We start from the raw sequence: 25464 nt of genomic DNA on the forward strand, positions 1-25464 counted from the left end.
TCATGTAGATTGGTCTCTTCATTGACTACATCTTTGACTTCTCACACCTCTCTTGAATTGACAACATCTTCATTGCCAACCTTGGTGATGTGGTTCACTACTAGGAAGGGGGTTCAACCAAAGAGCGACAAGAAATAAGGAATCATTTGAATCTCTAGTTCCTCCACCATGAGAACTAGAAATCATAGCTTGCTATAGTCTTGGTGCATGAATCAACAAAACAAAGCCATGGTCCCCCTTTCTTTATAATCCCAAACCTCTCACAACCCCAGAGATGAGGCCCTTAGATTAAGCATTTTTATGCCCACATTACACCCAATCATAACCCCAAAGAGACAAGGCCTCCCACAAGGCATTTTTACACCCACATTCCATCACATGCTACCTTGACATGCTTCCTTGACATGCTTCCTAACTTAAGGGCTAACAACCAAACTTTATCTTCACCCCAATAGGCCTTGGCCTTAAAGCACAAAGATTGGTCTCTACATTGACTACATCTTTGACCATCCACATCTCTTTGGAACCAGAAACATCCATCTTCACCACCCAAGCTTGGTGACTATGGTAGGAATGGGGGTATCGTGAGATGATGGTAGGAATGGGGGTATGCTAACATGGTTTAGGTCCTATCGTAAGGTGCTTTGCCATCTTACCTTGAAATCCCATCTTTTTAAAGATGATGTTCGGTTTGTAAATTGGCCTTACCCTGCTTAATGATAAATGGGGAAGTGACAAACATCGTGTATATACTTGCTTAAGGTTAGAACTAGTAGCATGATGTGAAGGCTAGTCAGTCAAATTTGACATTAAGCAATACACATTCGTTCCCTTTTGTATTAGTAGCTTGGTGTGAAGGCTGGTCATTTGAGTCAATTTTGACATTAAGCAATTTTGACTTCTAACTTAATCCATCAAGGTGCTACTTCCAAGAGTTCATTGTTCCTATGGGACTTTTCTCAACATCTCCATCCAAAATTACTCACATTGCTCCTACCAAAATGCTTAGTGGGGATGCATATCCCAAAACCACCATCCAAAACTACTTTTATTTCTTATCCTTTATAAACCATGGGCAAGATTGCAATTCACCAAACACTCTAGAAAGAAACACGTGTTGGCCCATTGGAAAATACATTAGACTCTTCCAAGAAATCCATTTTGATTACCTCTACTATATCTAGGGCTAATGGGTATCACATTTAGATAGGTTGTAATTATCCCCTTGCTTTGTGTTTAAGAAAATAGCTTACCTTAGCCTATGCCAAATCAAGTGTCATTTAGCCTTGCCATAGAGCCACAAATGCAACTTCCTGATGTGGTTTTTCCACCATCCATCATGTCCTCACTCCATTTTCACATGGAATGCTTCCATGGTGATGAGGGTGAAGGAAGAGCTCATTCTTGCCTTGATGGAGGTAAGAAGAGAATAGCCTTCGGAATGGTTTTCTCTCATAAAAGGTGGAAGCTCAAGCAAGAAAAACCTACACTCAAGCCTATCTATGCAATCAAACCATCAATCTATATGTATAGATCTATGAGAACACAAGCAAACAAGACAGTATAGAAGAGGGAGGGCTCACAAGTATTCTAATACAAAAGCGAATGAACATGTATTGATTAATGTCAAAATTGACTCAAATGACCAGCCTTCACACCAAGCTACTAATACAAAAGGGAACGAATGTGTATTGCTTAATGTCAAATTTGACTGAGTGCCCTCCCTCTTCTATACTATCTTGTTTGCTTGTGTTCTCATAGATCTATACATATAGATTGATGGTTTGATTGCATAGATAGGCTTGAGTGTAGGTTTTTCTTGCTTGAGCTTCCACCTTTTATGAGAGAAAACCATTCCGAAGGCTATTCTCTTCTTACCTCCATCAAGGCAAGAATGAGCTCTTCCTTCACCCTCATCACCATGGAAGAATTCCATGTGAAAATGGAGTGAGGACATGATGGATGGTGGAAAAACCACATCAGGAAGTTGCATTTGTGGCTCTATGGCAAGGCTAAATGACACTTGATTTGGCATAGGCTAAGGTAAGCTATTTTCTTAAACACAAAGCAAGGGGATAATTACAACCTATCTAAATGTGATACCCATTAGCCCTAGATATAGTAGAGGTAATCAAAATGGATTTCTTGGAAGAGTCTAATGTATTTTCCAATGGGCCAACACGTGTTTCTTTCTAGAGTGTTTGGTGAAATGCAATCTTGCCCATGGTTTATAAAGGATAAGAAATAAAAGTAGTTTTGGATGGTGGTTTTGGGATATGCATCCCCACTAAGCATTTTGGTAGGAGCAATGTGAGTAATTTTGGATGGAGATGTTGAGAAAAGTCCCATAGGAACAATGAACTCTTGGAAGTAGCACCTTGATGGATTAAGTTAGAAGATGGAACTATAACATGACCTATAAGAGTATTATAAGACCTAAGGATTAAGACCTTTTGTTTGACTTTCAAGCACACCTACTCGTAATGAATTCTCACAAATAGCCTTGTGTGTATGACATCATCCTAGGGTGTCCCTACATGAGAGTCTTAATTGTTATGGACGAGAGCAATAAGCACATTTTCTTAAGAAACCAAGACCAAACATAAAAGGTCAATCTCCACACATGGAAATCACATCCCATGGACAATGATCTATTATCAAAAGAATTGAAGACTACGAATAGGACATCATCCATTAATATTTGTCACACTTGCAACAACAAATAGTTAAAGGGTGATTGAGATAAAGAGCTTTTAAGATGACGATGCAAAGAATTAGATGTATATATTAGCAATAATTTAATTCCTATGAATAATGCCCATGAACACTACCAAAATTTTCCGCACTCAACTTGTGGATTCAAACCATAAAAGACTTGATGCAATTGTATTATTGAACACCCTGAGTGTGTTACCTAAGAAGAATGCAGGGGAGAGGGTGAGCTTGAGCTCCTTACAAGAAAACTTCTTCACACACATACATAAGAGTATACAAGTACACGAGAGAGATGGATGGTTCGATTTCCTTCTATGTTCTTCACTCCTCTAAAACCATAACATAAAGATAAGGCTACATACTATGTATGAGAGCACTCTACTACTAAAACATAAAAGGTCCATAGTGTGAACTCGACTATATGAGCTAGTACTATGATTATGCCTTAATGCTAGTAAACTAAAGTGGCTATTATATAGCCTAAAAACCACTAGTAGTATATCAATCATAATCTCACCAACTAGCCCAATGGCATGGTTGGTGACATCTTGTTAGTGGTATATCAACCATAATCTCACTAACCATGCCAGTGACATAAGTGCAGAGGTGTCATCTTGGTGTGTCATCCATATCTACATTAGTCGATCTCGATATCTCTTAACACTTCCCCTTGAGCTTAACTCCATATCCTGCACTCCAAGTAAGATTCTAAACTTGTGAAGCTTCTCTATACCTAATGACTTTGGTGTGATCCTAGTGGTATATCAACCCTAAATTCACCAATCATGCAAATGGTAAAAGTGCAAAGGTGTCATGTTGACATGACATTCATATTTACGTTAGATGAGCTCAATACCTTAATACTTTCCCTTAAACTCAACTTCGTACCTTGCACTCCAAGTAAGCTTCTAAAAACTTGCAAAGCTTCTTTGTGCCTTCACACACTGATTCTTTGTGCTGATATAAACTAAATTCACATCACTTGCTAAAAACTTCTCTCTCATTAAAATGATAATGCACCTCAATGTGCTTTGTCCTAGCATGATAGACTAGTAAATAGATTGTATGTTGCTTATGTTTTCATAATAAATGATAATTGCACTATCCATGGGTTCACCCATATATGCTTATGTTGTACAATAAATTATATATATGGCTAAAGCCATATCCATATTGGACTCGCCCATATCTACAAGCATCTTCTACAACCAAGCTACATTAAATATCACCATAGTAGTGCCCCCTATACTCAACCTTTGTACTCTACAAAGTAACCAAGTTACCTCACATGTCACTATAGCAATGCCCCTTGTACTCAGCCTTCCTGTAAGCCTTTCTTCCCCTTGTACTCAACATTTTGTACTTTATAAAGCAACCAATGTACCTCACATGTCACCATAGCAGTGTCCCCTGTACTTAGCCTTTGTACTCTATAAAGCAACATTAGTGGATTGTTTTTTTCTACTCGTAGCACTCCCAAAAAGAGGGCATAAAGTTGCTTGTAGATCTCCTATCTTTGAGACTCTATCAACCCTATTTGCATTGGTGTTACCATGTATCTGTAGTACGTGTATCCCAACCTCATAAAAAAATCCATAATGTGTTGTGGAGTTTATGTACCTGTGTATCCTCCTAGTCGCATCTAAATGTGGCTTCCTTGGTCCTACATAAACTAACTCACCAAACAAACTCACTAATCCAATTTAATATCTCAAATATAACTCACCAATCTAATTGAATAGCTCAAATCTAACTCACCAATTTAATTGAATAGTTCATATCCAACTCATCAATCTAATCGAATAACTCAAATCTGGCCTAATATGATAGTCTTGTAAATCAAACTACCTATTATACGCTTATACATAGTAGTGTCATCTAAGAGAAGATGAAATATTATCCTCCACCATTTGACCTCAGGGATTTTATGTGCATTCCTTTGTCTTTCTAACATAACTTTGAAGATTTTATGTGAGTTAACGCTTCACTTTTCCCTTTCATGAAATACCCCACCACACTTTCCTAGTGTGATCACCAATAAAAGATCCATAATAATGTCATCCTCTAATTGATACTTTGTCTTTGTTGGTCCCCAAACATCAGAATGTACCACATTCGAAGGTATTTGACTCACATGTTTACATGCTTACGTGCAAAAATGTGTGCTTAGCTTGCTTGCCTAATTAGCATGTTGTGTGTATTCCATCCACTTTAAACTTTGCCAAACATCAAAATGCACCATATCTAAAGGTCTTACATGCTTACATGCTTAGCTTACTTGCCTAATTAGCATGCTGTGTGTATTCCATCCACTTTAAACTTTGCTAAACATTAGAATGCACCACGTCTAGAGGTCTTTGACTCACATGCTTACATGCTTATATATATAAATGTGTGCTTAGCGTGCTTGCTTAATTATTTTGGCAAACCTTTAATAATAGTTTAGGCCTGCATATTCTTCAACCATGCTGTTAAATTTTAACATGTCTAATGTATTTATGCCAAATATCAATGCCTACAATCACACCTCTACTATGTGCAAACATTGCAGCCCTTCACTTTTTTAGGTAGCCTTATTTCCCTTTTGCCAAGTGGCATTAGTTATTAAAACCTTCCACATAACATCCATGAGGGTTAAACCTTACTCTGCTCAATCATTTGTTACTACCTAACATAGAGTAGGTTATTTGTTATACTTAACACATGAAGCACATAAGTAAGATACTTCATTTTTCCATCATGTGTAGAGATAAAGGGAGTTTCCAACATGCATAATAGGGTGTGCTATATCATCACTTGTTTCTACAAAACCAAATTTTTCTCCTAATCCTTTAATTATCTAAGCCACTCATTCACCATGACTAGTTAGAGGCACTCAAATCAATATATCATAGATCTATTGAACTTATTATATCTATAGTCATAGAACTAAGCATATTTTACATCATAAAAGGTTTCTCACTTCTATCTTCAGCCTGGTTACTTAAGGATGCATAGAGTTCTTGCTCCACTTCTCCTTTTTTATGTTATTCTGTTTTTTATTGCAATCCTTTGCTATATGCCTTGGTTTGCTGTAATATCACTGATATTTCCACTTTAATTTCTTTGCCACATCCACCTCTGCCTCTCTAGCTCCCTTGCATCTAGAGTGGCCTCTTTCAGTTGTTTGCAAATTGGAATCCTATTGTTATTGTCCATGATTCTTGTTTATCAGCCTGTATCTCATTCTCTAGATGATGGTCTACCTTTACCTCTAACCATGCCTATGTAGAAGGCCTGCCCCTACATAATATTAATGGAGGATGATTTACTCCCAACATTCATCTCCTCTAATTGTGTCTATGCAGCAAAAGGCCTACCCCTATAGAATATTGATGGAGGATGATTTATTTGTACCATTTATCTCCTCATCATCGTCGCCTCGCTGATCAAAAGAGCTATAAGGTCTTAAAATTTTGGGAAATTTTCTTGAGTTTAGATATATGTTTGAAACTAATCGTAGTCTTTTTAAGCCTATTCAAAGTGACCGATACTAAGTCATTATTATCAATCGGTGCTCTAGTAGAGGCAAGTGCATTTGTAAGTCCTTTAATCGGGAAATTTTCTTGAGTTTAGATATATGTTTGAAACTAATCGTAGTCTTTTTAAGCCTATTCAAAGTGACCGATACTAAGTCATTATTATCAATCGGTGCTCTAGTAGAGGTAAGTGCATTTGTAAGTCCTTTAATCTTCAATGAGTAATCATTAATACATAGTTTATTAATAGAGTCAAGGGCATATGCGTGCCCTTTAATCTTTGATGAGTAATCCATTAATACATGACTCTTTAATATTTAATGAGTAATCCATTAATACATGGCCTTTTAATCTTTAATGAGTAATCACTGAATAGTAATTATTAATACATGGTCCTCTAATCTTAAATGAGTAATCATTAATACATAGCCCTTTAATCTTCAATGAAGGGTAATCATTATTACATAGCCCTTTAATCTTTAATGAATCATTCATACATAGCTCTTTAATCTTCAATGTGAAGAGTAATCATTAGTACTACATAGCCCTTTAATCTTCAATGAGTAATCATTAATACATAGCCCTTTAATCTTTAATGATTAATCATTCATATATAGCCCTTTAATCTTTAGTGGTTAATCATTCATTCTTAGCCCTTTAATTTATAACAATTAATCATTCATATATAGCCCTTTAATCTTTAACGATTAATTATTCATACATAGCCCTTTAATCTTTAACGATTAATTATTCATACATAGCCCTTTAATCTTTAATGATTAATCATTCATACATAGCCCTTTAATATTAAATTACTAATCATTAATATATATCTTATTCCTTTGCACATTATGTAGCTTACTTGAACTGCATCTTTCTATCCTTGGTACTTATGCTATACAGCTTAACCAAGCTATCCCACACATCTTTAGGTGTTGATGCATCTTGTACATGTGACCAATCATACAATTAGACACACTAATAGAAAGCCAATACATAACTTTGATGGCCCTCTCATGCCATACCTTAAAGGCATATACCTATTGTGGAGTGGAATTTACTTCTAGAAGCTCGGGCTCCTTCTCATCACATGATGTAATAAACTCCCAATATCTTTTTTTAATGAGGAAGTTTTTCATCCTGAACTTCCATGCTTGGAACTTTTTCTTGTCTAGATTATCAGCCATAATCCGAGATATATTGCCAAATGTATGGTATTTTGTAGGCAAACAAAGAAACTTGTAGTAACTTTGGCACTCATAGCGACCCTATAATCTTTAATAATTTGTCTAACATATATATATACAATTACTAATGGTACTTTTAGAAACCTGTTATGTGGACCAATCACATCAACATAAATTTTCCATAAATGTGTAGATCCCAAAGTCTATGTAAGCATATTAAATCAACTATTGTGTATAACAATTTATGCGAAACATGCAAAGAAACATTACACAACTAGAAACTATCACTATTAACACTTCTGTAGAGCATTTACAAAAACCTTGCACAAAATATACACTGCACTTTTGCTTCACCAAAGAGGGCTCCACAAGCTATGGTAGTTTCTCCTCCTAATGTGCCTATTGCTACTATCTCCTTGACTAGCAACTATCTACAAAGATTTTCTTTTGAATCATGGGAAAAGAAATTTACTTCTGAATCAAAGGAAAAGAGATGGAGTTACCCTTACCCACTTGCCGATTCCTTTTCTCGTTTCTTGAGCTCATTACAAAAACCGATGCTTTGATACCATGAGAAGAATGTAGGTGGAGCTTGAGCTCCTTATAAAAGAAACCTGCTATGATGCGATTAACAAGAACTAGCTTTGGTCATTGGCCACCTCTTACATCCACTCCTCCCAAGAAGCTAAAGCCTCGCTAATCAATTATCTATCCTTATCATTTTTGACAGTCCTAAGCCTCACCGTGTGGAAAGAGAAACCTACCACCACTTTTAAAGCCTTTACATTGAAGCTCTTTCTGAGGTTTATTATGACATCTCAGCTTATCACTTCTCAACCAAAATTCAGGAATTATCATTTTTCAATCAGAATCCAAATCAACTCATCAGTTCTCAACCAGAGTTTTAAAATCATTCGAATTCATCATCTGAATAGCATTTTTTTGCTTATAATTTCAAGGTCTTAGATTTACTCGTATATACTACCAATAAAGAGCTACAATTATACCCTCGATATGTACGAGTAATCACGGTCCTTGGAATTATAAGGTAACTACCATCATGTCTAGGCCTCAAGCAAATCAGGGATTCCATACAATTGCGGTACTTCCGTATGAAGACCCGATTACTAATTTATGAATTTCAATCTGAATATCAATTTGTATGAATTTCATCACACAATTTCAACCTTTTATTGTTACTTCATAAATTTTTGACATTTTGGGCTTCTCGGTTGATCCACTTTAGCCAATTTGCTCTGATACCAGCTGAAAAATCCATGTCCCCTCCGTGCAACAAATTCTGGGGTGCTAGCAGCAGAAGTAGCACTTCTTGCGCGGGGCAGGGTCCCTCACTCGGGGCCTCGCCCACCACGGATATATGGACAAGAGACTAATCCCTCAGTTCTTCCAAAACCGAACTCGAAAAACCTCCCTCGCCCCGCACGGGCGATTCCTCCAGGATATTTTTACTCTAACGTAGTCAAGGTCATCACTAACCAAACTGATCCGACCGAACCTCTAAAGACACTCAGTCAGATCAAGGAAGAAAATTGCACTTGCATCATAGAGACCAACGCTTTTTTCCTCATTAAGAGGCACAGCTGTTGCCATAGAACAATTTTTAGCCGAGATGTACTTCATCTATCGTATCATAACAGAATTGAGTCTCATTTTAGGGATCCATCAGTCCAGCCTAACCCCATCAGCCCCATAGGTTAGCCAACCGCCCAATCACTGTAGTGATGGGATCCAATTAGGAATTTGGTTAGGTTTTGTCCCGGGTACCAAGGAAAAGAGTTCCCAGGCCCCCTAGCCGGATATTTATGCAAACTTAAAACTAGTCACACCTCCCAAGTTTATTATAACACTATCTCACTAGTTATATGTAGCTCATGTGTTTTATCCTTTTGCTGCTAAAGCTTTAATCATTACACACATCAATCTTATAGTCTATCCTTGTATCCTTGGAACTTCCATTAACTACTTCCTTTGTTAATCATTAATTCTCACTTACCAAGTCAAGGCATTGACCTTGCTAACGTCATTCCCTTCTTGGCTAACATCCACTTCTTTGGATGTGACATTTAGGGATAGCAAGCCAAGTCATCTTGATGCTGGTATAATTTTTAGTGCTAGACTTCATGTAGCTTTGTTCATAGTGGTGTGGTAATATCTTCACTAACAAGGCTAAGGTCTAAAGAAGTGATATAGACAATCATAATTTTTATTTTTTGAATAAATTTAGTGCTCTCTTGATTATGAAACTTTTGGTGGTGCATTATAAGTTGAATTATAATTTGATGACATACTGACTCCAAGATAATGGCCATTATGCCAAGTAGAGAGCACTTATAAATAGCTTTGTACCCTATTGATTAAATTCTTAGAAGCAAGCTAAAGCAATTGGGAGCATAGAATCACAATGGTTATAAGTTCTTATCATTAAAATAAAGTAACCACAAATAGTTTCCCATTCAACCTTACATTCAAGCTTCAGGGGATAATGCTCATGGAATATTGTTAGCCTAATCAACACTTTGACCGAGTCAATGGAGTCAAAGGAATCCAAATTCAATAGGTGAGACCAAGCCAAGTGAACATAGATGGAGGCATAAAATACAAGGCAAGGGGATGGTGAACTTGAAATGTGTAACATAGGTGCCCAAGTATCACCCAACAATGAAAGCATGAAATAGAAAAGGTAGGGCCAATTATGAAGTAGAGATCAATCACTATCATAGTGCACACCTTTAAAAGTGATGGGCTAGACAAGTTGGTTAAATCATCGGGATGGGTTTTGTAATGTAGGGGCTAGTGTGGGTAATGGTTTGACAATTGTGCTATGAGGTTGCACCCTCATGGACAAATAAAAAAGGTGTATATGAGGGGTTATTAGTGGGATGTACTAGAAACACATTGACTGACTATGTGGAGGGGTAGCAAGTTGAGGAGGGTGCATGAAATCTTAGTTGTGAATGCTATGTGTTGTGTGAAGATCACTAGGTTGGAAGAGCAAAATTGTGAGTATGGACACAAGGACATGCAACCAATAATAGTGCTGTTATTAGAAGTGAGTATTAGAAGTAAGATGCAAGCATGGAAAAGTAGGTGGAAGAATTGAGACACAGGTGCACAAAGTTACATGGAAGATGGAGTAGACTTGGTTATTCCAGCACTTGGAGATGGGCGAAAGTGTGTTTGGAGTGGCAAGGGCAAAGTTACATGAGGCCACGTTATAAGGATATGTCCAAGGTTGCTACCACCACACAACAGTCTCAATGCCCATGTGTCAATGTGGTGGTCAAGAGTGAGTGAGTGAGTGGAGAACAAGGCATAGGTCAAATAAGGTGAAGTGTATCCATATGAGTGCAGCCATAAAGGTTATGAATTATGTCATCTTGGGATGTTAAAACCCATAGCCTAGGGATGGAGAAAGTAGAAAATATATCTATTTGTGAGGTTGATCATGTGGGAGGGGTGGAGAAGTGACGTGACCATGGGGGTGATAAGTGTGAAAAGAAAGGAGCATAAGAAAATCATGGTCATGTAGATAGTTGACAAAGGAAAAGATACCCTATAGTGCATGGTACATACTTAAATGACACAGTGGGCAGCTAGATATTAGTGTGAAGGAGGGTATGGGAAGCAAGAATTTTGGGAAATAGGAAAGCTCAACCCATAGCCTAGAGATGGAGAAAGTAGAAAATATAGCTATTTATGTGGTTGCTTATGTGGGAGGCGTGGAGACCATGGGGGTGATTGATAAGTGTGAAAAGAAAGGAGCATAAGTAACTCATGGTCACGTAGATAGTTGGCGAAGGAAGAGGTAACCTATAGTGCATGGTATATCTATACCATGCACTATAGGTTACCATGTGGGAGGGGTGGAGAAGTGATGTGACCATGGGGGTGATAAGTGTGAAAAGAAAGGAGCATAAGAAAATCATAATCACGTAGATAGTTGACGAAGGAAGAGGTAACCTATAGTGCATGGTATATACTTAAATGACACAATGGGTGGCTAAATATTAGTGTGAAGGAGGGTATGGGAAGCAAGTGGGGAGCTAAGTTGATGTGTGATGAAGGAGGGTGTGTGCAGTGTGAAGGTGGATATGGGAAGCAAGTGGGAGCTAAGTTGATGTGTGATGAAGGAGGGTGTGTGCAGTGTGAAGGTGGATATGGGAAGCAAGTGGGAGCTAAGTTGATGTGTGATGAAGGAGGGTGTCAACTTTTGGGAGATAGGAAAGCTCAACTCAAGTGAAACAAGTACAAAAATAAACAATTGAATAATAGACAAAGTGTTGTGGACACAAAGGTAATGCTTGTATTAATGTGGAAGATGTTACAAGACCTAATTTTGGAGCATTGAGTCAATTTCCAATCCTTATAAGTTCACAAAGCCATGGTTACACACCCATTACTTTCGCACGCTCTTTAAAGTACATTATAGATGTATAAACCTCCATACAAGTGATTGGACTTGGTTCTACCTATAATTGCTAAATGACTAGGGAGAATTATTGAGAAAATCTCTCACTAGCCCATGATGCAGATCATATAAGTAGATAGATCTTATTATGGGAAACAACTTTGCGAAAGAAAGTGTTGCCACCATTTAGGTTCATCTCTAGGCACTATTTTGGACAGCTCCTAAAAGTTTGGGGCTGGTTGGCATGCAGCTAGGAGATTTGTGTAAATTCATCCTACCAAACTTTGCATGAGGTTACCCACATAATGAGTAGTTAAGATTATTTTACCAACCATCAAGCTTTGATCATGTTACAATTATGGAAATAAAGTTGATTTGCAAATCTCAATTGTGTATTCCTATCGCCTAGCTTCTTAATCCTACTTCTTGATTTCTTACTCCCATTCTTTCTCTTGCTCCATGCTCTTGTGATTTCCTCTTTCAAGTTCCCACTCATGCTCCTAAGTCCCTACTCTTATCTCAAGTTTATAATCTAAATTTCTTACTCCTAGGGCTTGTTCCTAACTTCTCTCTCCTACTCTTAGGTTTTTTCTCCTTATATGTGTAACAAAAAGCACAAAAATACCTTTCCACAAGATCCATCACACTACACAATCACTTTTCCTTTCTTAGAATTCCTGTTCTCTAGATATAGAAATTTGTCTCCTATATTATCTATTTGTTGGGTGATTAACATATCAAATGAAAAAATACTTGAACACACATACAAATGTGATGAAGAAAATAACCATTTATAAGTTTCACATCGGTAACAAAAATCTAGCTTTAGTTTTCCTTTGTGTGGTGAGCTACATGGCCCGTCTTAGTTGACACTGCAGGCTAGCCACAATGTGTATTGGGAGATGTGGACCTTACACCATCCACAACAACCATTATCGCGGGGCAAACAATTCCCAATCCATGACCGTTGGTTGTTTTGAAGTTGAATTTCATATTGGAACTAAACCTCTGTCTTACAAGTTTTATGTGATCCCCAGAGATACAATGAAAGAGTGTATCATCCTTGGAAGGAGATGGATTGTTGATTGTATAGTTAGTTGGAACAAAAGAACCGCAACACTTGTGCTTCCCTTTGGAATGGTTATTATACCCTAGGTAGATGAGGGCACCCTGCACCCATCAACATCCAAAGTCTCATCCTCCACGCTTACAAGCTATCACCTCAGGTAACTCAACACTCCTCTTGCCTCACTACGTCGACCACCCCTTCAAAACATTATGGAGATCCCAAAACTCGCTCTGACAAAGATGAAGACCACCCCCCAAACCTCAACCTCAACAACCCTTAAGGGAGGTCACGAAGAAGCAATACCCTAACTAGCCAAGAAGGAAAGTACGGTGCCGAAGCAAAGACTTGGAAGGTATCATTTAGCTAGAAGCCTACCCATGAGAGTAGAGATTTAAGTGGGGCCCTCATCTCTCAACATCACGATGTGAGATCGAGACATACTCTCATGTCATGCTAGGAAGATACCAAGCGTCATCGACCAGTGTGAACCATTCCATGAATGTCCTAGCCCTCATTCTGACAATCATAGGATACGAGCCGCTTCTACCCACTACCAAAATTTTAAGGATCCATGCCACTTTCACAACCACCAGAGGCCTCACATGAAGAACTTCTACATCCCCAATCACATTCCATGATGTTGCCTTGACACGCTGCCTATCTCCAGGGCTACCTAATCTTCTCACCACTCTACCCTGTGTCCAACTATGTATCGATCCCAAATCATACCACTTCACCTCGTATGCCAACTTCACGACGCCTCTTGGACTATTCGCACCTTTTCACCCCGACAGCCAGTTCGACACCAACTTGGGTGATGCAAGAACGTGGTCACGATTAGAAGGGGGGATGTTAACCACTCGGTAGGTTAACATGGTTTGAACGTGGTCACGATTAGAAGGGGGGATGTTAACCACTCGGTAGGTTAACATGGTTTTACCTACCCAACCTACTGTAACCATCTTACCACTCAAATGAGCACTAATCTAAGGTAAGATAGCACTGGAACATATAAAGCAGCCTTACCTTATGCTTAATGTCAAATAGGAATAGTCTAAGGACTTCATGTCACATGCATCTCACACTTGGATGCCACACAAACATATATGAACAAGAAGGTGGAGGACCTGGAGTGGAAACTGGTCCCATGTAAGCCTAGTCCAAGATGAGTCAGCTAGGGTTCCACTCTAAGTGTCCAAGGTCAAGTGTGCATTGTCCTGCACATGAAGTAGTGCTGTCCGTACTGTGAGTCTCCCTCTGGAATGATGTCAGATGATCTGAGTGTTGGGTTTGCAACCGAACACCAAGTGTCTGTAGAAGCATGTAGTTTTGCATGTAGGGTGGGGCCAGCCCTTAGGGCTACCCCAGGAATGGGATATTGCATCCCTTGATTGGGCAAGGGGTCGGCTGCCACTCGAAGGGGGCCTTAAGGAAGGCCCTACGTGTTGCCCACCAGCTTATAGAAGGGGATGGACAGGCTGTTGGCCAGAGCCCAAGGGGCCTGGCCAAGCAATAGAGGGTGTCCCACAACCCTATACAGGCTGGGACAGTAGTCTAGATATCAACAAGAGCATGCGCAGCCAAGCCAGTGTGAAAGTGACTGCCTAAATAAGAATTTATTGCTATGAGACCTAGTCCTGGGAAAATTCAGAACATGTCGACCCTTGTTTGGGCCAACTGACTAGCTTATTCAAGACCTATAAATAGGCAAACAAGAATTCAATTCAAGCATCTCATAATTCACAAAGCACAAGTGTGTTCCAAAGGCCAGGACAGCCAAGGGAAGTGCTCTAGCCAAGGTGAAGAGTGCACGTCAAGAACCAATCCTTATTTGCAGATTTACATCATTCTAATAAAGAAAATACACCATTTGTGGTGGGGGCCCTACTACAGAGGGTATTTGGGACCCAATACCGTGTCCTCTTCTCTCTCTCTCTCTCTCTCTCTCTCTCTCTCTCTCTCTTTTCAGCACATCTTTCTCTATGATGTGTGTTATCTTTGTCGTGCATGATTGCTGAAGTATGAGCATTGAAGTTACCAACTCTTCCACTGAGCTTCCGCATGTTACATTGGTATCAGAGCCTTCTTCAAGTGTGAAGATTCAACCAAAAAACCAGAAAAAAGGAAAGAACAAATTTTCTCGATTGTGGGGTTAGTTTCTAGACTCCGGAGGACCACTCCTTTCAGTGTGACTCCTGTTCCTAGAAGGACGGTTGGTTTTTAATCTCCAGAAGCGTCCAAAAAGTCTCCCACACGCATAGTGGATGGTTAGATTGCACTTTGAAAAATACCACCACTCCACAAACGACCACCCCAGCCTCCACGGCTTTCACTGGTGAGAGCTAGCTCCTCCCACAGAGACCCCAGTAGAGCTATCCCTAGTTCTTCAGAGCCCAGTTCTTCAGTTGGTGCAATCGTTAGAGCCGAGAGCTCAAAGATAAGCAAAAGGGCGCTCAAGACCAGGAGTATGAGCAATGAATTTTTCAAGAACTTTAGCTACATAGGTGGCCAGAGAATCGTCTTGTTTGACAATGGCGGGGCAGCACGGAGGATGTGGTCATGAAACAGGCCGCTCAGTGAGCCTATTTCATCTTGACTTCGATAGACATGAATGTCGAGGGATTTAGCACAAGAATGACGATGAGCCTCAAATTTGAAGCTCAAGGTGCTAAATTAGTGATTTAGGGCATTGAATTTGTGCGAGATTTTATGGTTGCCCCTCTTGTAAGAGTAGACATAATTCTGGGAATTCAATGGTTTCACAAGTTTCAGCTAGATATTGATTGGGACAGGCACACTTTTCGGATTATCCAAAATGTGTCCAAAGCCCCAGTGACCATTAAATGTGAGCCAGGAATCCCAAACTTTCCTCTGATAAGCCATTCGACCCACGAAGCAGTTTGGCTTGATAAAGACTTCTTCGAAGACTATCCGGCTTTATTGACAAACTATTTGGAGGCTATGCTTCTGTCAAGTTAAGTAAAAGGGGATGTCATGTGCATCTCGTACTTGGATGCCACGTGGGCATATTTGAACAAGAAGGTGTAGGACCTGGAGTAGAAATTGGTCCCATGTGAGCCTAGTCTGGCACGAGTCAACAAGGATTCCACTAGTGTCCAAGGTTAGGTGTGCATTGTCCTATACATGAAGCAGTGCTAGTCCGTACTATGAGTCTCCCTCTGAAATGATGTCAGATGATCTGAGCGTTCGGTTTGCGACCGGACACCATGCGTCTATAGAAGCATGTAGTTTTGCATGTAGGACGAGGCCAACCCTTAGGGCTATCCCAGGAATGGGATATTACATCCCTTGATTAGACAAGAGGTAGGTCTTGTGCCACCCCAAGGGGCCTAAGGAAGGCCCTAGGTGTTGCCCACTAGTCCATGAAGGGGTTGGGCAGGCTGTCGACCACCCCAAAGGACCTGGCCAAGCAGTCGACCGGCCTAGAGGCCCTACCCAGCAAGGTGGCCAAGCAATACAGGATGTCCCACAACCCTACGTAGCCAAGCGGCCAAGCAATAGAGGCTGTCCCACAACCCTGCGCAACCAAGCGGCTAAGCAATAGAGGCTATCCCACAGCCCTGCGTAGGCTAGAACAGTAGCCAAAGCATGTGCAACCAAGCTAGTGTGAAAGCGACTGCCTAAATAAGCATTTCATGCTATGGGACTTAGTCGTGGGAAAATTTACAAGCAGTTGTGACCCTTGTTTGGGCCGGCCAACTAGCTTATTCAAGACCTATAAATAGGTAAACTAGAATTTGCGTCTCACAATTCACAAAGGGCAAGTATGTTCCAAGAGCCAGGACAGCCAAGGGGAGTACTCCAACCAAGGTGAAGAGTGCACGTTAAGAACCAACCTTTATTTACAGATTTACATCATTCTAATAAAGCAAATACACCATTCGTGTTGGGAACCCTACGGAGAGTATTCACGACCCAATACTGTGTCCTCTTGTCCCCTCTCTCTCTCTCTCTCTCTCTCTCTCTCTCTCTCTCTATTTTAGCACATCTTTCTTTATGCTCTGCGTTATCTTCATTGTCAGCAATTGTTGAATTCTGAGCATTGAGGTTACGGATTCTTCTACCGAGCTTTGTGTATATACTGGCTTAAGACTAGCAATAGAGACTCGACAAGTTTGGTCAACCTAGTGTGAAAACTAGTCACTTGTATATAAAGTCATTTTTTACAATAAAATCATTCCCTTTCAATAGAATACTTGTTAGCACCTCTCTACTCTTGCTTACTTGTATACGCTTCGATGCTTGCTTGAATAAGTTTGCTTGTGGGTTTTCCTCTTTCAATAGCTGCTTTTCTTGCCTTTTATATGGGAGTACCATCACGAAGGACCATCTCTATTTGTCTCCATCTAAGAGGAGAGAGCTCTCCCTTCACTCCATTGGCAAAGAACATTCCATTGTGACAACAAAGTGAGGACGTGATGGATGGGTGTGCAAAGTGAGGACGTGATGGATGGGTTGCACACACATAGGAAAGTTATAGTTGTTTGCGGCTCTAAGGCAAGACCCTATTGACACATGTTTCGACAAGACTAAGGTAAACTCTTGACTTAAAGATTGGTCATGTCCACATGGACTATTCCACATATTTACAATCAACATAGTTTAGAACATTGGATTGATATTATCTCAATTTGACACACAAACAAGTTTCAAAATCTTAACTCTAGGCTCAATAAGATTAAGAATCATAGTTCTTGGCAAGCAAATATTTTTACTCAATGCCTTTGACAGGATAGTATAGTATATCGCAAGCATGACAAATATTTTCATATACTTCAGTCATCTTTTCAAAATTTGCCTTTAATACATAAAAGGCATGCATAAGGTTCAAATATGTAATGCACTTCTTATTATTGATTGCATCCCCCACCTGCTTAATGCCATAGCAATCGTGTGCCACCTTGCGCAAGCTGGTTTCCTCTAAACTTGGCCTGACTGTTATTCCTTCCCCGTCTTGTTTGCTTCTTGGTGATCAATGCAGAGGGTCTTTACATGCTTGTTCTACTTCACATGGTTTCATGTTTTCATGTTAGAACAGATAGGATCACTCTGGCCAGCATAATAATCCCGGATGAACTTTATCAAGCATGTACAAAAGACACACAACCTAAGGCACTTAGGCAAGCCCACAGAAATGACCTACATAGGCAGGAGATCTCCCCTGCCAACCCTCCACCCATTTCTGTTGATATCAAACCTTAGTAAACCTGACGAGCAGACAAAATATTGATATGAAGACTTTTGAGCAACACACTTGAAAATCTTACAGCTACACCTTTAGCGTTTTTTGATGCCAAATTTATTGGAAACTTCTTGCATGCATAGCTCGTAGAAAAGTAGCTCTAAGCACATCCACAATCTGGCAGCAACACCTGCTGTATAAGATCAATTTCTGTGATGCATTCTGCCACTTTCAGACCCTGCATATGGATCTAAGATGACATTGATGACAGCTGGTTTTCTTGCTGAAAAAGACTCTTTGACAGCATGCTGCAGCTCTTGAGGTGTCGCAACACAATAGCCCTTGCCACCAAAGGCTTCCATTAACACATCATACCGGGCATTTGGAACAAAGGATGTTGGTGCCGGATCTGCCTTGTGGGGACCCACTATGTCCTCCGGATTTCTTCGATCTCCACCATACACACCACCATTATTGAAAATGATCACCACAATAGGAAAGCCATATCTAACCAAAGTCTGCAAACAAAGATGTGATGAGTAAAGAGCTCAAGCAAACCTCTCAAAACAGAAAAGATAATTACTTGAAATGCAATACCTCGACTTCAAGGCCACTGAAACAGAATGCCGAGTCTCCTTCAACTGCCACCACTAGCCTCTGGGGACAAACTGATGCAGCAGCTATGGCATAACCTAGTCCTACACCCATTGTACCCCAGGTGCCTGCATCCAGCCTTGTCCTTGGTTCTATTTGCGGCAGCACAGACCGCCCAACATCCATTGTATTTGCACCCTCCGATACAAGTACCGGAGAAGGCAAACCCACTTCCAACAATGCATCTTTGATGATTCTCATGGGCGTGAGGAAGTTGAAAGGCACTACATCTCTATTTAAGGACTCCTGCATCTTCTCCATGTTCTTGACAGTCTTTTCCCTGATAGCCTCCAACCAGGGATGCTTGTCCCCAAGGGTAAATGGATCATCCTTGATTTCTGCATTGATTTGTTGTAAGATTACCCGTGCATCACCCACTAGACCAAGCACTGGCTTCTGGAGCTCAATTTCCTCTTTGCAGATGTCAATCAGTATGAATTTCACATCTTTTGACCATCTTGGGGCTTCCCCAAAATGAAGGACCCAATTAAGCCGGGCACCCACAACAAGAGCAACATCACATTGCCCTATAGCTAGTGATCTCGAGGCTGCAGCACAGAGGGGGTGCGCATCTGAAACGAGCCCTTTTCCCATTGGCGTCGGCAAGAAGGGTATCTGTGTGACCTTAATGAATTCAAGAAGAGGACCCTCTGCATGGGCATATGCAGCTCCTTTGCCGAAAACAAGCAAGGGTTTCTTAGCACTTCTGAGCAAGGCCACAGCTTTTTCGATGTCGTCTGTGGGGGCGGCAAGCTCTTTGAGCTTCCCAGGATGCTGTGCCCAAGTGGGTACATACATTTCGATGCTTTCCAAAAGCTTATTTGCTTCATCTTCTGAGACAGTGTCGTGAAGGACATCAGAAGGCAAGTCAATGTACGCTCCACCAGGCCGCCCAGCCACAGCAGCAGCTACTGCCTCTGAAATAATGCGAGGAACGTCTGTGATTTCCTTTGCTTTTGCAGCAAATTTTACAAAGGGTTTCACAGCCTCGATTTGATCGAGCTCTTGGAAGTCTCCTTTGCCAACATCTGCTTGCACAGAGGAGCCCGAGATCATGATCACAGGCCATGTGTTAATCATGGCGTTGCTGAGGCCAGCCAGTCCATGGACGCAGCCGGGGCCTGCAAAAACAAGGCCTTTTAGGACATCAAAACAAACTGGCAACATACAGGCTTTCTTCCAAAATCTGTAATCAATGCCCAAAATTATTCCAATTCTAGAGATCTGCATGAGAAATATTACTTTAAACAAACAAAACACCAAAGTAATGGTAACAAAAAAGGCACACCATTATTGAAATACAGTAAAATTAGGCGTATTGATTTTGTAGGGAAAAAATTGGAGATGGAGCACTTGCCTGAGACGGTCAAGAAGACCCCTGGTTTTCCTGTGAGGTAACCTGCCGCACCGGCGGCATAGCCTGCGGCCTGCTCGTTGTGGAAGGCGATGAATCGGATGCCGGATTTCATAGCGCATGCGGCTACGGAGGTCACGGGGATGCCCACCACGCCATACATATGCTCGATGCCCACCTTGGCCAGGGCACGCGCCACCATCAAGTTTCCATCCACCATGGCTGGAGACACAGCAGATCACACAGCTCTGGCTATGGCGCAGAGCACAGGGATGGCAGTGTTAAAAAAGAAATATGTCACGCGGAAGGAGTAGCAGTAGAGGAAGCAAAAGGTAAGAAACAAATAAATAATACTAAATTTAAACAAGAGAAGAATTAGAAAAGGTAGACCAAAATACACAGCATGAAGACTGAAACAAATAAAAATAAATAAATAATACTAAATTTAAACAAGAGAGAATTAGAAACGTGTGCGAAAGGTATCACGACTCACCCTTCAAAATGACGGGTTGAATATAAATAATGCCCTTTTTTTTTCTCTCTTTACTTTATTTTTTTGATCGGTCAAATAAGTGGATGTATTTTTTTGATCGGTCAAATAAGTGGATGTATTTTTACAACCAAAATGGATGTATTTTTGATCTGTCACTCTAAATAAGTGGATGTAATTTTACAACCAAAATGCCAAAAAACGAGCATGATGCCCGTCAATATATGGGCTATAATGCAAATATTACCTTTTAATGGTATTTTATAGTTTTCCAACAAACATAAATACAATTCTTTTTAAAGATTTGAATAAGAACTAACCATAGATTTCAAAATAGAACCAATAATTTCCAAGTATACTTACCTTAAAAAATGAATAAAACCTTTATATAGATATACACAATGTGTATATATAAAAATATTCTTTAATTAATCATACAAGTGCCCTTTCTATGAAGGCCAATTTTTTTACATGCCCTTCTTTAGCAAGGTTACATTTTTAACCCCCTTCTATGGCAGGCTAAAATCACTCTAGAAGGGCTTAGCAACCTTCAAGTGCCTATAATTGAGTGATAGAGCAAGGCATCATACATTCACCTCAATTATAAGGGATATGGTTTTGCTGAGCCTTGGAGGTGTTGGGTTCGAATCTACCCATACACATTGTGGAAAGTGATGGCATTTCTTTCTCGCAAAAAAAAAGAGATGGAGAGAGAGAGAGAGAGAGAGAGAGAGAGGAGAAGCAAACGCCCTTTAGGATGTTGGAGAGGATTTTGCATTTCTTTTGACTTCTTGCGTTCCTCGTCACTTGAGTCAGCCGCCGCCGCTGAGCACTTGGTCTTACACTTGCAGGGTTATTATTTGCACACTCAAAACAAAGTGAGCGAGTGGTAGATAAAGGTAAACAAGTTTTGGCAGATACATAAGATAGACCTTAGCTTGTGGTGGTGAAGAGAGGCGCTCGCCAGACATCTACTTCTAGTGGTAATCAAAATGTGGGTGCTGATCATGTTGCCTCTTCATCATTTCGTCCTGGTGCCATAAGATGGACTCCAGAGAAAGATAACCAAGGTAGGGTTTCACACTCTCGGTATAATCTGAGACCTCGAGTTACAAAAAAAAACCAAGTAAATTTTCCTCTTCTATTTGATAGAAAAGGGGCTATGGTCTCGGGCTAGGACAAGAAGTATCTGGATGTTAAGTAGAGATTGGATACATCACTTAGTGATGCCCGTACTTTAGGTGAGAAGGAACGGGTGGATGTTTTGTTGCGCGAAGAGTATGGGAATAGATGGAGAGAGAAGGCATTGAGGATCTTGTGCAATATTTTAAGGAAAGAGAGGCCGATGGTGGTACCTCTCATTGATTGGCTTTCTGTTTTTTTGATGGATTATGAAGATTGCTCTTTGGAATATAAAAAGTGTGTGTTCACTGTCCAAGAATTATTGCATGTGGCGTCAAGCTCAATGGGATATGTTTTGTGCTGTGGACAACATTCCATGGCTAGACAAGTGTTTGATTACAAGGAATTTCATGTGTTTTATAGTGGGCACCCCACTACACAATCAGGGGTCATGATTGTAATGAAATCTTAGTTTAACCCATCATTGGTTATGCAGGATGTCCAGGGGCGGTTCATTATTGTGGAAGTGGAGTCTATGGATGAAACATTATGGCTTTTGGGGTTGTACGCGCCTAATGGTGTTGCACAGCATCGTCAGTTTATGGGATGATTTATTGTGTTTGTGCAACGCTAAGCCTGGCTTTGTGTTGGGTGATTTTAATGTATGTGAATTGCCGGAGCATGCTTCTACACCTCACTCTATTATGGATGGGCCAGAGAGGCTCAGCTGGAATGTGTTTGCCAATCAAGTTTTGAAACAAGATATGTGGTCATGGCTACACCCATATGAGAGTGTATTTACATATGCCTCTCAACAGTACATGGGTACAAGAGCTTGTGTAGACCGAATGTATATTTGCCAGCATGATTTGTTTCTGCCGGAGATGTAGGTGGAATATAATCATATTTTGTCAAATCATTTCCCTTTGGTATTGGAGATGCATAGCCATTATGTGGATGCTTATAGCAAATTATTGAGAAAGGCTCCTCTTAAGGTTAACCAAACTTTCTTGGAGCATACTGTTTTCCATCAGTTTTTGTTGCAGGTGTTACAACCATGTAATCTATGTTGGGGTGTTAGCTTGGAGTGTTGTATGTTCAATATTCAAAAGCTTGCTTGCCAGTATGGGATTCATAATTCATCATATTTCAAGGAGAAGTTACGGAACCTAGAATCGTTGTTGGTTGATTTGAACCAGGTGGTTCAAGAGGACGGTTCTTGCCATGACATTGAGATAGCTATGTCCCATTAGGTTGCAGCATTGCACAATAATCAATATGTGAGATATAACCTTATGTCTTGAATAGATGCCCTACTGGATTCTAATTGCCAGTCGCATACGTTCTTTGCTTTTATTTGCAGCAAAAGCATGCACGTGAGAATATTGTCATGACGCAAGATAGACAAGGAGTATTGATTACTGATCCTGCTTGTGTTCTAGATGTGTGTATGGACTTTTATCGCCATTTGTTGGGTTCACAAGAGGTCATATCTCCTGATGTCATTGCAGCTAGAGAGTCTTTGTTTCACTTGTTTCGTCACACCAGGTATCAGATGTTTCTGTAAATGAAATGGAAAGAGATATTTCTGAGGATGAGGTGGAAGCTGTGTTGAAGCATTTGCCTAAAGAGAAAAGTCCAGGATGGGATGGGCTCTCCAATGAGTTTTTCACGAAGTATGTTGATGAGTTGAAGGCCCCTCTCGCTTCTATTTTACAGGAGGTTTAGAATACAGGTATCATGCCTACAAGTTGGAAGATTGGGCTTGTACGCTTATTGCCTAGAGTTTCATCCCCAGTTAATCTACGTCAATGGAGACCAATCACATTGATGGGGCCCATGTATAAGATATTTGCAAAAGGTCTTGGCCAACATGTTGCAATGATTTCTTCCTCCTTTGATTCATCCAAGGCAATATGGATTTATTAAAGGTTGGAATATTTTGCATAATATTCTAAATGTATAAATTGGAATTGATTATGTAAGGGCTTCAAGGCAAGAGGTGGTTATGATTCAACTGGATATTGAAAAGGCTTATGATCACGTTAGTTGGTATTTTCTTTCACACCTTATGCAGGCTATGGGATTTGGCCCTCGCATGTCTTCTTTGATTTATACTATTAGCCAACATGCAGTGGCTATGCTTATGATTAATGGTGGGGTGATTGAGCCCATTCATTTGACAAGATCGGTCAGGCAAGGATGCCCACTCTTTGCAATTGTTACACATCCAATCTTATCTTGACTGGATAAGCTAGCGGAGGACAGTGAAGTTGTAGGGTTTACACTTCCATGTGGAGAAAAGATGGTCGGCAAGGCATTGGCAGATGATTCTTTCATGTTCCTTAAGTCTCAAATGTTTAGAAGACCATGGCTATTTGGGATACTTTTGGTCTTGCTGCAAGGTATGCATTAATATGCAAAATCTGCTCTGATAAGCTGTACCAAGAGAGATTTGCTTGGGTTGGGATGGAATGGGTAGGTCATACAAAGGGGATGCATCACACGCCACTTGGGTTACCCGATTGGAGTTGATGTTGATTCACAGGCTTTGTTGGCATGGATTTCTACAAGGATAAATGATAAGTTTGTGTATTGAAAATCTCGAGGTTGGCCTATACATGTTCGGCTTAAAGTGGCACAATTCATTATGATTAGCATGATATTTTTTTTCTCGCCTTTATTGCCATGGAAAAGCAAAGCTCATCAGATTCAACAACCAATTAGATTTATGCTATGGAAAAGAGTAGGAAATAAGCCAGGGCAGACATGGATTTCTTGGGAACATGTTACTACTTTGAAGAGGAGTGGAGGGGTAACTCTATTAGATGTCAGATTACATATGGTTGCAAGGAGAGGGCCTTTATTGCAAAATATGTGTCTCTCAAGAGCCATGGGTGGTAATGGCTAAGGCCCTCATCGAGAACGTCGCACTTGTGCATGGTAATACCAAGATTGATGATACATGGTGGGATGTAGTGAATGGTTCCCAACAAGTTCGAGTGGTGGCTTCATGGTGGGATGTAGTGAATGGTGGGATGTAGTGAATGGTTCCCAACAAGTTCGAGTGGTGGCTTCACCTCTCCTTTCTCATTTGATGATCTCATGGAAGGAGGTGTTGGCACACATTGGAAGCCTTCAGATCATCGGTTGTAGTTGAATTCTATGGCAGGTGAGGTGTTGGCTACTTCACAACTTCTAGAGTGGCATGACAAACTTGTTGAGCGACCAAAATTCAATAAAATGACTTAATTGGGACTAGTGAGAATTCTAGATGCTTTGTTGCCCCGTAGAGGTTGCTTATTATCTTTTTGGAAAATCCATCAATATTTTCGGGTTCCACGTGGATATGTACAATCATGGGATAAGGTGAGGGTAGCACTTACACCGTTTGGTGGTATTCTTGAGTTGGAGCATCAGCAACTTGGTTAGATTGGGCATTTAGAAAGCCTTAGGACATTGTCAAGTGTACAACAAATCAAGTGTACCATATGATGGTGGAAGATAAGCGCTGGATCACTGAGTAAGCTAATAGGGTATGGAACATCAAGTGTACCATATGATGATGGAAGATAAGCGCTGGATCACTGAGCAAGCTAATAGGGTATGGAACATCAAGAAGAGTAGAGCTTGGTGGAAGAAAGCAATCTTACAGGGTTGGTGGTCTAAGATTCCATATCAAGAGAAGGTGTTCCTATGGCGCAAGGCTAGTTGGAGGCCTAC

At 40.4% G+C, this 25464-nt stretch overlaps 1 protein-coding gene across 2 annotated transcripts; it reads right to left on the minus strand.

The window, feature by feature from the left end:
- Positions 1 to 18003: 18003 nt before the first annotated feature.
- On the minus strand, positions 18004 to 20520 carry LOC147640700 (Thiamine pyrophosphate dependent pyruvate decarboxylase family protein). Of its 2 annotated transcripts, none has more exons than XM_086814310.1 (3): positions 20133 to 20520; positions 18719 to 19896; positions 18004 to 18639 (listed from the first exon to the last, which is right to left on the minus strand). In XM_086814310.1, exons 1-3 carry the CDS (start codon positions 20347 to 20349, stop codon positions 18325 to 18327), a joined length of 1710 nt encoding a protein of 569 aa, XP_086670436.1. In that variant the 5' UTR covers positions 20350 to 20520; the 3' UTR covers positions 18004 to 18324. The 2 variants fall into 2 exon arrangements, with proteins under 2 accessions (XP_086670436.1, XP_086670443.1); XM_086814317.1 differs by having other exon boundaries at positions 18719 to 19692; positions 20133 to 20448.
- Positions 20521 to 25464: the final 4944 nt, after the last annotated feature.

This window comes from Cibotium barometz, chromosome 2 (genome assembly GCF_041138505.1).
Source record: "Cibotium barometz isolate CiBa-2024 chromosome 2, ASM4113850v1, whole genome shotgun sequence".
NCBI lineage: Eukaryota > Viridiplantae > Streptophyta > Polypodiopsida > Cyatheales > Cibotiaceae > Cibotium > Cibotium barometz.